The sequence below is a fragment of the Trematomus bernacchii genome, unplaced genomic scaffold (genome assembly GCF_902827165.1).
Source record: "Trematomus bernacchii unplaced genomic scaffold, fTreBer1.1, whole genome shotgun sequence".
In the NCBI taxonomy this organism is placed as follows: domain Eukaryota; kingdom Metazoa; phylum Chordata; class Actinopteri; order Perciformes; family Nototheniidae; genus Trematomus; species Trematomus bernacchii.
The window spans coordinates 26,064,295-26,080,301 of record NW_022987739.1 but is presented as its reverse complement, the minus strand read 5'-3'; the positions used below and the strand labels follow the sequence as shown (position 1 = coordinate 26,080,301).

At 41.7% G+C, this 16,007-nt stretch overlaps 2 protein-coding genes across 3 annotated transcripts in view; one reads left to right on the top strand and one right to left on the bottom strand.

The window, feature by feature from the left end:
* Window positions 1–1,289: 1,289 nt before the first annotated feature.
* wdr3 (WD repeat domain 3) lies at window positions 1,290–13,737 on the bottom strand. The gene is made up of 27 exons (XM_034147404.1): window positions 13,666–13,737; window positions 12,384–12,585; window positions 12,077–12,286; window positions 11,874–11,992; window positions 11,302–11,380; window positions 10,558–10,653; window positions 9,888–9,992; window positions 9,564–9,665; window positions 8,969–9,069; window positions 8,253–8,375; window positions 7,644–7,874; window positions 7,107–7,200; window positions 6,846–6,947; window positions 6,639–6,727; window positions 6,109–6,247; window positions 5,961–6,017; window positions 5,586–5,686; window positions 5,065–5,176; window positions 4,806–4,940; window positions 4,643–4,693; window positions 4,200–4,265; window positions 3,891–3,983; window positions 3,753–3,803; window positions 3,478–3,521; window positions 3,229–3,357; window positions 1,730–1,823; window positions 1,290–1,595 (listed from the first exon to the last, which is right to left on the bottom strand). Exons 2-27 carry the CDS (start codon window positions 12,555–12,557, stop codon window positions 1,440–1,442), a joined length of 2,853 nt encoding a protein of 950 aa, XP_034003295.1. The 5' UTR covers window positions 12,558–12,585; window positions 13,666–13,737; the 3' UTR covers window positions 1,290–1,439.
* Window positions 13,738–15,763: 2,026 nt separating this feature from the next.
* The window catches only part of gdap2 (ganglioside induced differentiation associated protein 2), a 44,084-nt gene continuing 43,840 nt past the window's right edge, over window positions 15,764–16,007 (top strand). Inside the window, exons 1-2 of one of the 2 annotated variants that reach the window (XM_034147417.1) lie at window positions 15,788–15,804; window positions 15,964–15,990. The gene's annotated coding sequence lies outside the window, so the exon portion shown is untranslated. Of the gene's footprint in view, window positions 15,991–16,007 lie in introns of both variants that reach the window. The other variant, XM_034147418.1, reaches the window with a different exon arrangement.

Below are 16,007 nucleotides of genomic sequence, written 5' to 3'. Positions count from 1 at the left end.
TATGTTTATTTGAGCAAAATGTACTTCTATGTACTTGTATATGTACTTTTTGATGTTCCAGCACTAAGCATGAGGCTGAAAATGATCAAAGTCGAGCTTTGAAACGACTGGCTTGCTAGTTAAACTGGTGACAGAAAAACAAACTGTAAAAACACTAAGCTCAGACGATTCATTAAAAATGACTGAAGTGAGAGAAATGGTTCAATTACGCTGCATTACGTCATGATAAAAGGCAACACACAGAACATATGTGTGTGATTTCATATTTAGATTTGAAAACTATCTCATTCCGTATCCTCACGTTAAGTTCATGAAATGTCACAATTATACAGTATAAGTGTTTTGCACACAATGGTAGATTTAGGATCCTTCACTTCAACAAAGCTTGTTCCTCTAACTTTGTGACGATGAATCCGTTGGTGCTAATGCTGTGCGAGTGTGTCAGAGCGCGGTCTGGGATTTTCCTGAAGAATTTTTAATTTTGGTAGGTGTGACATTTACAGCCTGCAGACCGAAACCAGCCCCATAAATAGCTGCTGGCCCCCTTTTTTAACGACCCTGTAAATACAGAGTTAATTTGTTTTTTTGTCCGCCGTGAGATTAAAACACTAAGAGAGTGAGCGCGAGGTGTTTTAAAGGGTTCATTTCATTATTCCACTGCGCCCCACGGTCAGGAAATAAACACACTTGTGGAAAATGAAGTGTCTGATGTGGGTGTGAAACTTTCCTGAAGGTCACATGATTAGAGGGCCGGGCACCTGGGAAAAAAAAAAAACTGCACTGTTCACATTTCACCCCCGCTGTGTGTAAATATGTTTGCCACATCTACCCGGCCTTGGGACTATAAATTCAGGCCCGAGTTACAAGAGCTGTAAAGTCAAGATCCATCTCCCTGAGTTTAGTGGAGGACGTCTGCAGCGAGGCCAGCGGACATCAGGGAGTTTCTTTCTCAGCCAGTAGCTACATTTTGCTTTTTGGGACAAACCCAGGTGGTCCGGAGCTCAGGTAGTGTGACAGCTTTTCGAAACTACCATCTTTTGCTCGTTTGGCTCCCGGCCCGAATCGCTCCCTTCAGGCCTGTAGGACAGAACGCAGCTTAAATCAAAGCTGTCCTCCGTGTGTGGTAATCATGGAGCGAGTGCTGCTTTTGACATGAAATGTATCTATTCAAGGCTTTAGCGCGTATGATTGTATTTTATAGAGAGCTGCAGGGGGAACCGCTGTGTAGACACACTATATTTCACTCTGCAGCTCTTTGTTTTCAAACCCCCCGTAAAAAGCTGAAGTACTGTGAGAAAAAGTCAGACCGTTTATTTGGGAAATGAAGCGTGCCACTGAATAACACTGCGTTACATCCAATCAGGGTTACATACACTACAGATAAACGCTCTGGGAGGAGATGTTTACACACAAACAGTCACAAATATGTCCATTTAGATTCAAGCGATGGTCAGGATGGCCCGCTCCCTCCTCCTCCTCTTCCTCTTCTTCTCCTCCAGTTGGCCTGTGGCGTCGGCGAAGAACATCACGTCTTCTTTGCTCTCGATCTCCCGCTGCAGGAACTGGAGCGCCGCGTTGTTAAAGCCCATCACGTCCTGAGGCACAAAGGAAAAAGGGATGTGAGGAAATGTAAAGATGTAATAAGGACAATAATCTCTGTACGGGTCAAAAAGACAAAAAGACAAAAGACAGCTTTTCTCGGTCACAGAATTCTATCACTGTCACTTACTCTGATTTCTCGCACTTTTGTTACAGTATTTGTCCGTAGCTCATCTATGACGGACAGCATCATCTGGTTACTGGAGATCTGACCAAAGTGGATCCTTCAAAGAAACAAAAAAGCACTGTTAGCGCAACACTGTATCACCAGAACAATCAGCAGCAGTGTATTAAGAGCATTTACCATGTTCTCTACCACTCTTAGATAAGCAATGGACAAGCTGGAAACCCTTCTAATCATTGACAAACATATTTTTGTTATTTTCTCTCAGACACTAAAATCTAAATTGGTAAAGAGTCGTTTTTGAAGTCCACTGGCTGTTAAAGGGCCCATGTCATGGCCATTTCCACTGATCATAATTCCATTGTTGAGGTATACTAAAATAGATTTATACTGTGCATGTTTCCAAACTCACATTGGTTTCTCATACAGCATCTCTGTAAACTACATGTATTCACTGAATTTCACTCTCTGCCTTTAACGGCTCGTTGTAGCTCCAATAGCTCCAGCCCCCACCCTCCCTGTGAGCACAGTGTGCTCTGATTGGTCGGGACGTTGTGAATCGTGCTGAGCTCCGTGGAGGTGTTGTTTCCTTGTTTAGGATACATAGCCAAACACAGCCAAACTCATCCTGAGCACACACAAACTCACATCCGAAGTAAAAACAATAAGTGTGGCTTGATATTGAGTAAGAAAAAGGTTGATAAACGCTGTGAGAATGGGTCTGCAGAGAGAATTTTGCCGCGATCCCAACTGTCTGTTATCAGCCTGCAGCCAGGGAGGAGAAATCAGCTGAGCTGCCTGCTCCCTGCACACAGATGTGTGTGTGAGGAAGTCCGTGGATTGGTCAATTTGGACCAATCAGCGGGGGCTTAACGTAACGGCTCCGCGGACGTAACGTAACGGCTCCATTTGATTGGTCCATTTCGTTCCGGGTACGGCATGATGTCAAGCCGTACCCGGAACGAAATGGAGAATCAAATGGACAATGACGTATCTCCAACGAGGCGTTTTGGGGAGGTATTTTCTGTGTTAGAGTTTTACTCGCTACAGGGTGTACTTTGAGGGTTTGTGACTCTGCACACCGTTCACATGCATAAAAACCTTCATAACACACAAGGGGACGGGTAATAACCGGAAAAGCATGACATGGGACCTTTAAGACTTATGATTGAAAGGAAAATAGAAGACTTTTTTAATCTTGCATTTTGCCCAAATGTACATGTTTCAATCTGTAAAAACAATCCATACTGTGACATGTTATTTTACTCACACACTCAGTTGGTTGTGCATTCAACTAGCTTGTTGGGCAGTGTTTGAAAGTGCAAAACATTTTCTCAAATATGCAGAATATTGTTTTGGGGTTTTTCATTTTCAATTCACATATTTTGCACACTGTGGCAACAAATGACAAGCTGCCAGATCTCTGAACCTTTGACCCCAAACATCTTACTTAATAACCAAACGCAAACCCATTTTTCTCTTTCCCACACAGGCGGAGCACCTACTTGAGGAGGAAGAAGAGGCAGCGGCAGACCAGCTCCACCTCCAGGCCCTGATTGATGTAGCTGTTGAACAGCCTCAGCAGCTCGGGGACGTACGGGAACGGTAAGACCAGCAGAGAGACCTCCAGCTCACTGAGGAGCACACAACGACACGAGGTGATTATAGGCACAGAGCACTGACCGTGGTGATAAGCTTTATGGGTAAAATCAAAGTTAAACATCTACGGGTTTGTTCTCGTCATCAAATCTTACCTTGATCTGACCTTCTTTATGATGTCCAAAACATATTGGGAAGGCTGGAAGAGAAAACGAGACGGAGAACTAAGTACCTCAGTTACTGTGAGAAAATGTAAGTGCTGTTTTTAGATTAGCGAGCCTCCCTCATGTCTCAGTAGTAGCAAATCCAACTACTTTTTACTTTTTCGGTTTATTGCATAATTTTTATAATAAAATGTATGTTTGCCTGAATTGTTGTGTGAACAGTTTTTACTGGCTTAACATGTATTCTTCATCGCTGTTCTACTTACTGAGACGTTTCCAAAGGCCACGAGGATAGGATTGGGTTTCGGGGGAGGAATCTGCAAAACAACATCAGATGTTTGTTAAATGTGTTTGGCAGAAACAGAGGGAGTATAAAAAGTAGGATTACTGCATCCTGTCTCTACCTTGTTAGCTGCATTCTGACAGGCATATTTATGCTCCTCCATCTTCCTGCTTTCCTCTCGGTAAATCTCCAGAGCCTCCATGATTCGCTCTGCCTGCAAAGAGATCGCACAAAAACATCAACAAAGAACAAAAATAACTGATCATTCTCAAACAAATAGTCCCATTTTCACATTTTTGACACACAGATAATATGAATGCAACCAGCTTTAAACATTAACAAAACTATTTAAAAACTATCAAACCTTAAATATTCACATCCAAGCAATATCCACTAATAAGAGGGAGGATGATATTCGTGCTAAACTCACAGCTTTGACTGTCTCCATGGACTTCTTGCCGGCTGGAGCTGCCTCTCCTTCTGTCTCTCCAGGAACCTGCAGATCAAACAAGGTAATGCATCCCAAACATCCAACGTCCACTTCTTATATACAGTCTATAAATATACTTTGAACAAAAGACAAGACATAACCCTAAAACGCACGGATCTGGGGTTGTTTTTTTGTGAACACAAGTTGTTTATAGATGCTCCTGTTGCATGGAAATCCAACAAGTCAAGGTCAAGTTTGGACAGACGCAGCATCAGTTGTTTTAGGTTATAACGGCCAGAGTGCGGCTTATATTACAGGGACTGAAATCTGAATCTCCCACAACAGAATCTCAGACATTGCTTGCTTGAAATAGACCGGCGTAATGCTTTATTGTTTAAGTACAGGTAATGTCTGGTGAAAATGTTAAAACACCGAGTGCTCACCACTGGCGCATCTCCTTTGGCCATGTCCTCCTCAAACTCTGCTTCTCTCGCCTGTAAATACAAAAACATGGTCATTTAGATTTAACAAAGAAGAAGCAACATGGTGTTCAGCAGTCTGAAAAACTCAAATCTTCCTCCTCCACCTCCTCCTCCTCCTCCTCACCATCTCTCGCTCCTCCTCCAGGATGATGGGCTCCCTCGTCCTCTCCCACAGACGCAGGGATTTGTCGTGAGATGCCGACACGATGTGGTCTCCGTTTGGGCTGATGGTCAGACACCAAACCTCTCGATGATGGCCCTGTAACGCCAAGAGAAAATGTAAAGAAGATGTCCAGCTGTTGGGAAAACATAGCACCTACCAACCACCAGGTGACTTCTTCACAATCACTAGTAAATATCAAGACTCAGTAGCAAAGCGTCACCTCTAGAGTCTGGACGAGCTGAAACTTGTCGGCGTCCCACTGCTTGATCTTCTTGTCCTTCCCTGCCGTGAAGAACAGATGAGTCTTGGGGAGAAACTGGAGGAACATGACGCTGTGGAGAAGAGAGAGACAGTCAGCCAGGTGAAAAGGTGAAATAGAGAATAAATCCACGGCTAGAGAGTAGGACTGGAAGAAAGAAAACATGTGTAAAAAAATCAAAGGATTAAAAGAAAGACAGAAATTGAAGGTTGTAATAAAACTATAATAAAAAAATATGAAAAAATGAAAAAACACTGAGGACAAAAAGTGACATGATAAGAGGAGAAAACAGCGCGGCGAGATGAAGGAGCAGCTGCTGTGAAGTCCCAGAACAGAGTTAACAAGACTCTGAAGACAACAGATGAAGTCACAGAACAGATTTAACAAGACTCAAAAGCCTAGAACATGAATTCACCACTACATAAAAAACTGTTCCAGAGAACACACGACACATGTTTTGGGTGTGTGTTCACGGGCGTTACCTGTCGTCGTGAGCAAACATAGAGCGGTGACAGTCTCCGAAGTCCAAACCCCAGATCTTCACGTTCCTGTCTGCGGAGCCCGTGGCGATTAGTGTGTTGTCCTTGTTAACAGAGACACAAAGGTTGGTTAGGAACAAGTCAAGTCCACAAACTGATGCCATGATAGTCATGAACAAGTTGAGACCAATATCAAAACCAATAAACTGTTAACAATGGCTGCACAAATGTGGGATTCTTAACGGGGACATATCATTAAAAACTGAAATTGTTCACTGCTTGTGCACATGTGTTTGGGAATCTGCACTAGTAACTCCTTTATGACTGTGGACTAAAATCAGCTGATGGTTAACACTTTCTAAATCTTGTAGAACTCACATGTGAGATGTCCAGACAGAGTACAGGCAGCTTGTGTCCATACAGAGACAAGAAGAACTGCAGCAGGGAGAGGGAGAAATGTTACAAAACAATATATGCATATGTTTAATGAATGAATGATACTCTTCGTATGCCGTGTTGTCAGTACCTTCAGAGTGTCTGTGTAGAAGACTTTGACGGTGCAGTCCAACAGAGAGACGGCCAGCAGGCGGTTGTCAGGAGAAAACTTCACACACAGAATGTCTTCCTCCAGCTGCAGCGTGCGTGTGTGATTCAGTGTCAGCCGCCTACAACACGTACACACAAATACTTAACCATGAGTAATGTCTCTCAGTCTGGCTACTGAGCATTTGGTGCGTTGCCAAGATAGTGCCAATTGAAACAAACGCATGCAACAGATTTTAAATTAACAAATTCATATTTAGAAGTGAGAACATGCTGACTACTGTAGCATCTTCTACCATGTGTAAGTAAAAAGCCAAATAAAGTAGAAACAATTTATAATAACAATTAAAGCTGAATTAAACCTTTAAATAAAAAACGTCAGACAGTTTCTTCTATAATTGTTGCAGTTGAGTTGTGTTGCAGTTGAGTACTTCATTCGAGGTGCAAGGAAACATAGGATGGTCCGAAATAAACTGTCCTGATATTCAAACATTGAAGAGAGTGGTGGCTTACTTCTGTCCGCTACTGCTTCCTTCGTCCTTTATCAGCTCAAACTCCCAGAACTTCACCTTCTTATCTGCACTTCCTGTGACAATCCCCCTCTACAGGAATGACGACACACAACAAATGAGAAAGAACAGAAAACACAGCTGGTTAGAGTAAAGGTACCACATGGTAGGGGATATTAAGAAGTAGATTTAGACAGGTGTGGGGGTGTACCTGGTCCGGGGCGAGGCACAGGGACCACAGAGCTCCACTGTGAGCGTCCACCGTCTCCAGGAGGCTCCCAGAGGACAGCTCAAAGATCTGCAGTTTCCCGCTCTGACAGGAAGAAACAGGCCTCAGTTAACACAAAGTAGAAACTGAACAAGAGTTTTCTTTAACAGACAGCTCTACTGGCAACCCTGTCTTCATTTTCAAGCCAAGTTATACATTGAAACACAAAACAAGACTCCAATAAAAAAAGGCAGAATCTGTTACCTTGGTTCCCAGGATGATCTGCCTGTCTCCGGGCACGAAGAGCGAGCAGAGAGCGTATTCACAGGCCATGGTGCGGATCACCTGCAGAGTGGACCTGAAACAGACAACAACTCAGATGTTATAGTTTGTTTCACCTTTATGACTGCATTGTAAATGTGTGTTTCAGCTGTAGTCCCTTTGCAATCTCTTACAAAAGGGGCCAAATGTTATCAATGCAATGCTTCAGCTGCACAACAGTACAATAAAATACTTAAATGAATTAGTATTCCAGAGATGAGGTAGTTTGATAACTGTTGTTTGAAGCCATCTGTTAGGTTAATTTGAGGTAATTACTTTTCTTTCTCATTTTATTAGAAGGACTGTTAGTGGGTGGATTGTACTGAGAAGATGTTTTTCAGAACATGCTACGACGTCTTTATTGTACAACACGGTTCCCTCTGCCCTCCCTACCATACTTCCTTTTGCATTATGGTGCAAGCCCATGTTAACCCTTATGGAGGTGGCAAGCATTGGCTTTTAATGTGTCCTTCTCCTCACCTGTTCCAGACTTTGACGGTGTCCCCGGAGGCCGAGAGGACGGCCAGGTTGTCGGAGCTGAAGGCCAGCGTGCGGACGTCGGTGCGGTGTCCGCCCAGCGTGAGGCGGGACGTCTTATTGGCTGTGGGCGTCTTGTCTGAGGTCTTCAGGCTGTACGTCTCCACCGTGTTGTTCTGCAGCAGCAGCGCCACCTTCAGCTCGCCTCCCACACAGGACAGGCAGTCCACCCATCTGAGGATATAGAAGGAGACGTGTGAGGGGGGGAATTACAAACGTCACAAGCTCTAACCAAGAGGTCATGATAACCCTGTTTTTACCGTCAATGACTGAATAATGATTAGATTTACTTTATTAATTCCACATTGGAAAAAGTATTTTGTTACATAAACCAGTTAATATGTACATATCAACAGTAGAAAGATGTAAGTTTAAGAGTGTTTATAGAATAAAGCATATCAAATCTATAGAATAAGTTAAAACACACTAAAGAAGCCCAACGTACTATTAGACAATTGTTATATTGGATTAGGATAGAAATGGTAAAACCCTGAATGACAGTGAGAAAGACTCTCTCTCAGCTGCTGTCTGTTTCCGCTCCTCCTCACTGACCTGATTTTGGCGGACGCCTTGATGTTGGTCAGTCTGAGGATCTCGTCCTTCAGCGTCCTCTCCACCAGCGGCTCCACTGCCTCCTCCTCTGCTGCTTCCTCCACTGCTGCTTCCTCCTGAGCTCTGCAGCAGGGACACACACAACAAGCATCAGCTACTATACACACACACACATCAACACACACTGATCTGTTGATATCGTGCGTGTCCTCAGGGGTAGACTTGTGTGGCAATAATATGGAAATGACCAAAAAGCAGAATCATGCTTTTTGGTAATTTCCATATTTGTTGAATAATTCGTTGTTAGTTTATTTTGGTTCAAGTAATACCATTTTTGGTAGATGGAGGTTAATGTTACGGTATCATAACTGAAGTTTAGAAAACATATTTTTGTCCAAAAAGCAACACACACACACACACACACACACACACACACACACACACACACACACACACACACACACACACACACACACACACACACACAACACACACACACACACACACACACACACACACCACACACACACACACACACCACACACACACACACACCACACACACACACACACACACCACACACACACACACACACACACACACACACACACACACACACCACACACACACACACACACACACACACCTTAATACTAGGAGAGGCTGTGCAACATGTAAACCCTCCAAATGTAAAAACTGAAATGACGTGTCTTTACTTTGCCGCCTTCTTTTTGGCTTTCTTCGTCTTTTTGGTCATTTTCTTCTGCACTTCCTCCTCTGACAGCACAGTGAAGATCTCCAGGACTGAGTCATTGCCCTGATGGAGAACAGAGAAATGTTAAGCATTATTTACATACAAAAAACGAATATTGATCATGCATTTCAAAGTCAGAAATTCAGCTGAACACAAAAGTCCATTAATTGCATAAAATACTAACCAACAAAGTGAAATATCTCTATCTCCAGCATTAGAGACCTGATACATTAAGCCATCTCTACAACACCAACCACAATGCCTCACTTTTCCTCATGCTAATAGAGCACACTGTAAAAACTACAGCTGAACTCATATTCATGCTGCCTGATAGGTAAAAACTTGTCAGAGTTCCGAAACAAATTATAAGACAAACATTTTCAGCTGGATCTTTAACATTGGAATGTTCATCCTGGAAGTAACAGTTATTTATTTTAGTCTGTATTCACTTTGCGTGTTGTATAGGCTTTAGGCACAGATATGTATTGATTGCTGAACTCTACACTGTGTATTTCCAACATGTTATGATCTTTTGGAGAGAACAGGAGGAGACTCACATGGCAGGCGATGACTCTGGCTTTAGCGTCCGCTGTCAGAGACACCACTCGGTCCCGAGCCTCTCTCAGGATGGAGCCGGCTTTCTTACAGCTCAGGATCCGCTGAGAGAGCGAGAGCGAGAGCGAGAGCGAGAGAGAGAGAGAGAGAGAGAGAGAGAGAGAGAGAGAGAGAGAGAGAGAGAGAGAGAGAGAGAGAGAGAACGAGAGAGAGAGAGAGAGAGAGAGAGAGAGAGAGAGAGAGAGAGAACGAACAACGTTAAAGCTCCGTGAAATTAAATCCATGTACCACATTATTTCCCCCCCAAAAAACATGAACTCTTTTACCTCCTCAGGACTTTCATCCAACTCTTCCTCATTGTCTTCATCATGGTCATCATCATCCAGCAGAGTTTTCCCCTTCTTCTCTTTGGTCTCCCCCTCAGCTTTCTCCTGAGCAGACAGAGGACAAAACCTGTCAGTATTTACCACTTTCATTTTTTAATTTTGATTTATTTAGAACGTGTAAAAGAATAATACAAAAGAATTAATAATAATAATAATAATAATAATTCCTTATATTTATTATAGCGCTTTTTCCATGACCCAAAGCGCTTTACAGATACACATTACACATACATACATGTAACGGTCATGTACTGTGGACAATACCCACAGGAGCAAATTCAGGTGAAGTGTCTTGCCCAAGGACACAACGGCTTATTAATAATTAATGAATAATAATTATAATAATAATGACATGAACCATGAGAATTATTATACTGTACAAACTTAAGCAGTGTCAAATTGATAAACAAAAATATTATTGACTTACAAATGATATATAAACCAATGATCTACCTAACCCCCACCCCATAATCATGACTATTGTAATGGTCTTTAATGGTGAAGCTGTATTTAACCATGGTGGCTATCAGCGCTCCAGCTAATCTCCCATTTCTCCTTTGTATAAATCAGGATGTATTCAGGTGAATGTCCCCAGCTGTGTTGTCCTCACCTCCTGCAGGTAGTCGATGTCCCAGGCTCTGAGCTCGCTGTCAGCTGATCCTGTGAGCAGCCTGTTCTCCTGGTTCAGCAGCACCATGCCCCACACCTATCACACAGACAACAACACACAGATTCATCAAAATCCATCCGGGGAAAACAAATACACAATATTGACATTCAAACTGTTTCCAAGTTATTGTTCCTACTTTAGGGGGCGTTATATTTTCCTAATCAGGAACTCATTTTATACGGACATGATAACAATGCAGCACAAATGCCTTGAATCGTTAACGCGAGTGAAATATAATGTGCGGTTCGGCCCTGAAATTCAGATTAGTTTCAAAATGTACTATGTTTCTCCTTGACCTTGAAAGCTTTGTTTTTAGATCACGGTCTTGCTGAAAACAAAGGCTTGGAATATTATGTCTCAAAGAGCAGTCACAATGATCTTATTATTAGCCTCCACTCAGCTAAATGAATTAATCCTGTCTCCACTCGCATCATGTCGCCAACAGTAATACAATTCAATTACCTTTATGGATAAAACTCAGGGGACTGAACCCACTTTAGCTCTGCTTTAAATGCAGCCAGAGGCATCGAGAGTGAGAAGTGAGAAGTGAGAGAACACTGATTGTTTACACGTGATGACATTCAGCTGATTTGGTCCCTGGGTTGTGCAATTTAAGTGAATTCCCCTCAGTCCAACCCTTTGTTAATGTTGATGTTAATGAATATAGAGTATGAAGCCCCTCACCTCACTGCGATGGCCCACCATGGTCTTGAAGCAGTGCTGTGTGTCCAGATCCCACCACTTCACAAAACTGTCCTTGGAGCTGCAGCAGAGCACACAGACACATACATACGGTTAGTGACACTGCTATCATCTTGTTATAAACAGTTAAAGGGACATTTTAACCCATTATTACAAATATATAAAGTCCCTGTAGTGCCACAACTGTTGCTCTTAAGGTTTTGAAATGAAAAAAAACAATTATATATAGATATATATATTATTTTATTAACAAAGGGCTATGCTATTTGGTTAATTCATATTGACTATTTATGTATTGAATTACACTTGAAACATGCTGTGTGCTATGGTGATATATATTGTTATCAATATATGAAATAACCTTTAACAGGGTAAAAGATTTTGGGCATATTGCCAAACACTAATTCTAGACATCCTGACACTTGAAGCATCAAATATTAATGTATAATACTTATCTTTGTTTTCCTTTTAACAAATAACATATGCGCAGGATCATCATTGAGGGCAATAATACATTGTTATTAGTGTGTTGTGTAAAGGCCCCAGTGTGTTACCTGGTGACCAGGATGTTCTTGTCTTTGAGGAACAAGGCCTCAGTGATGACGTCTTTGTGTCCTCTCAGCCTGTACAGCCCACACTCATTGATGATGTCCCACACGATCACATCTGTGTCCTGAGGAGGAGAAAGAGGTAAAACATGCTTAACACATGCTTTAAAATATACTTTAGCAAAAAAAAGAAACTCCTCCTTGCTTACCCTGGATCCAGTGACGAGCCGAGCCCCGAGTGAGTCGTAGTGCATGGCGCTGACGGCCGTCTTGTGGCCGTTGAAGGAGACGTTGCTCTCGCCGTTCAGCAGGCTGAAGATCCGCACAGCTCCGTCCTCGTAGCCCACGGCGAGATGGATGCCGTCGGGCGAGGCGCAGAGGAAGGTCACCTCGTGTTTCTGACCCTGCAGGATCAGGACCTGCACAGAAAGAGAGACGCTGGGTAAGATCTGCAAAACTTTTTCACAGGAGACCCAAACCTATTCTGTGATCATTCAAAACTTTTATATCATTCACCTTCTCTCCTTTCCGGACGTCCCAGATGAACACTTGTTCACATGCAGCCACGGCGACATAGCGCCCCTTCTCTCCTCCTCGGAGGGTCACATATGCGATGTTGGCTTTCTGGCTCCCGATGACTCCAAACACTGCGCTGGCCACATAGCGCAGGTACTGCTTGGTCAACCCCATGACCGGCAGCCTCTGGTAATTCTGAATACTGTTTACAACAACAAAGGAGATATTTTTAATTACTCACACTGTGAAAAATAAAACCGTAGTATTCCTTAACTACTCCCAAATAAATCTAAGGTTTCATTTTAGTTCCATGTAACCATATCCTACTTTGTTAAGAATTTACTCCAATATATTTATTTGACTGATGTATTTACGTTGCAGAGTTAGATTACTACAACAATATATTAATTTACCTATTCATTATGACACATTACTATTAATTAAGCTGCCCATCCGATTCAGGATATAAGGTAAATACAACGAGCTTCACATTTCCCAGCTACAACATTGAAGTGATGAAAACATGAAAGCACCAATTATTATTATGCAATAATTAAATTAATATCAAATGGGCATATGCATAATGAGTACTTTCAGTATTTAAGTACATTTTCATGCTGCTGCTGATACTTTTCTACCTTTACTTGAGTAAGGTTTTGAATGCAGGACTTTAACATGTACTTTTGACATGTAACACTGTGGTATTAGAACTTTTACTTGAGTTAAAGTTCCCAATTCTTCTTCCAACATTGATAATTAGGTATTGATTACACTATAACTATGTACAATGTGTCTGTGGTGGTCCAGATAGAGATACAGTGTTTTGTTCAATTGTTAGCTCCAATTTTGTCACTTTAATATTATTACAGGTATATTCCCGTTTTTATCTATCAATACATGCTTTTAAATAAGCGACAATGAACCTAAACGCTTACTTTTAGTAGCTTTATAGCTTGGTAAAGCACGCTAGTTTATTTAGTCAGAGGAGCGTTTGTTTTGAAACATAATACCCCGCGTGGTCGGAGTTAAGAGCTCCGGGAACGTAAATTGACTCAATACGCAGCAAACCCCGCTCGCCTAGAGACCGCTGTATTAAAAATCGAGTGCACCCAACCAGGACACACCGCTGCTTCCTGAACCCACGTGGAGAAGTTCCAGTGTTAACGTAGCTCCTAAAATCTGATATATCGTAGATTTATGTCTGCATATGTTTAACATGAAGTAAATATGTATAACTCAAACGTAACACATTTAAATATATATTTGTATTTCATTCTCTTACCTCTGAAATGCAGCTGCTAGCTTCACTTGTGTTTTTCTTCATGCAACGCTGATTCAGACCAAAGCAGTCGATCACAAACATCGATGCTGACAATATGAGCAAATGGACCAAATATATTCACACCATCAAATTAGTGGTTGAGAGAGTATTTGTCCTTTAATTAAGTAAAAAGTAATAATGAGACCCTCTAAAAAAACACTCTGTTACTGCTGCTTTTTCAATACCTGCTTTTTTTTTAAATGTTAACTTACTGTCTATGCACTATTATACACCAAAGAAAATTCCTTATATGTGGAAATCCAATTGACAATAAAGGGAATTATAATTATGATTGGGTTGTGATCAAAGTAAATGTCTATAGACAAACACGACAGTAAAAAAGGTGCATAACTATCTATATATGTTTGCTCTGTCATTTTCTCTCTGTTGCTTTTGTCTGCGCTGCTAGAACAAGCACACTTGACTTGCGAAATACTTCTAGGAAAATACATTTTGAAATAATGCTCGGATTTTATTGCACTAAACCAAGTTTTTGTTTATCTAGGTTTGCATCCAAGTTTATAAAAATACAGTGACTTCTCACAGGTACCATACACAACCACAGCGGAAGTGTTCTCCTCTTATTAGTCAGCTGATTAGAAGCTGGAGAACAGATGCGTCAAGTTAAAAAGAAACAACCAGAACAGTACCGGAAGTATACTTTTATGGACCCTACACAATAAACTACTCAATCAATCAATGTTTATTTATATAGCCCAATATCACAAATGTTACATTTGTCTCAGTGGACTTCACAGTTTGTACAGAATATCAGTATGACAATACGACACCCTCTGTCCTTAGACCCTCACATCGTACAAGGAAAAACTTCCAGAGAAAAACCCCACAGTTTAAATGGGAAAATGGGAGAAACCTCAGGGAGAGCAACAGAGGAGGGATCCCTCTCCCAGGACGGACAGACGTGCAATAGATGCCGTGTGTAAATCGAAAAGATAATACATTTACAACATAGGTAGACCAAATGTTTGGAAATGCATGTGTCTATAATAAGAAGATGAATCCACGAGGATGTCAACAATCCTGTGGGAGCCATCAGGGAAGTATATGATGAAAGTCAGAACATGACTACAGTAGAATCACAATGGGGAAAGAGCAGGGCAAAACAATTACATGAAACATACCCACAATAACAATTAAATGGACATTTGAAACCTACAGCAGGTAGGTAGGTAGGTAGGTAGAAATAGTGCAATAAGAGTCTATATGCAAGTTATTGGAATGATATATTAGATGAATAGATAAATAATTACTAAGTAGCAGATGAATGTTATGGATGTTGTTTCAACAGTTCAGGTGTTTAACAGAGTTTGCTTCAGCTGTTCAGGTCTTTAACAGTCTTATTGCCTGTGGGATGAAACTGTCCCTGAGTCTGGTGGTTTTAGTCCGGGTGCTGCGGTACCGCCTGCCAGACGGCAGCAGACAGAACAGTTTGTGGCTGGGGTGATGGGGGTCTTTTATTCTTCCTGAGCCGCTGGGAGTAAAAGTCCTCCATGGATGGCAGCTCTATCCTGGTGATGTGCTGTGCAGTTTTCACCACCCTCTGTAAAGCCTTACGATTGAGGGCGGTGCAGCTGCCGTACCAGGCCGTGATGCAGCCAGTCAGGATGCTCTCTATGGTGCACCTGTAGAAGTTGCAGAGTATCTTGGAGTCCCTATGAGATCGTAGTGAGTGAGTCGTTCACTCATCTTCCATTATCCTACTATATGTTTTCTCATAAGCAGGGCTACATCTTTCAATATAAGAAGCAGTTAACTCAAGTACAGCTTCTGTACAATTTGGAGGTACAGTAGGCCTACTTTTATTTCTACCTTCCACAATATGTTATTTTATATTTCACCACATTTTGAGACAAATATTGTATTAATTGTATTTTACATTAAGATTATGAATTCATATACTAATATGCGCAGTTATGTGATATGTTCTGGTTTGTTGTCTTATATTGCGTTTTTGAATTTGAATTAAATACTTCGTTGGACTCTTGTTCTGAAATGCTTAACCGGATGTTGTTGCGTTCACCTTATGTTACTTTGACGCTGCAGCAAGCACCTAGCATACAGGCTAAATGTTGAAAACTGGTAAATTGGCACTTTTTAAACCTAATGTTTTGACAATTCTTTCCATAACTCTGCTCGCTAGTATGAGGACACTCTGGAAAGACACTCGTTCTTGAGTTTACAAATAGTCGTGTCAAGATTTATGTGTTATTTATTTATTTTTTGGCGTGTACATCCCAGCTGCCTGGAGGAAATACAAGAGTAGAGGTGAGTAAACTGCTGCT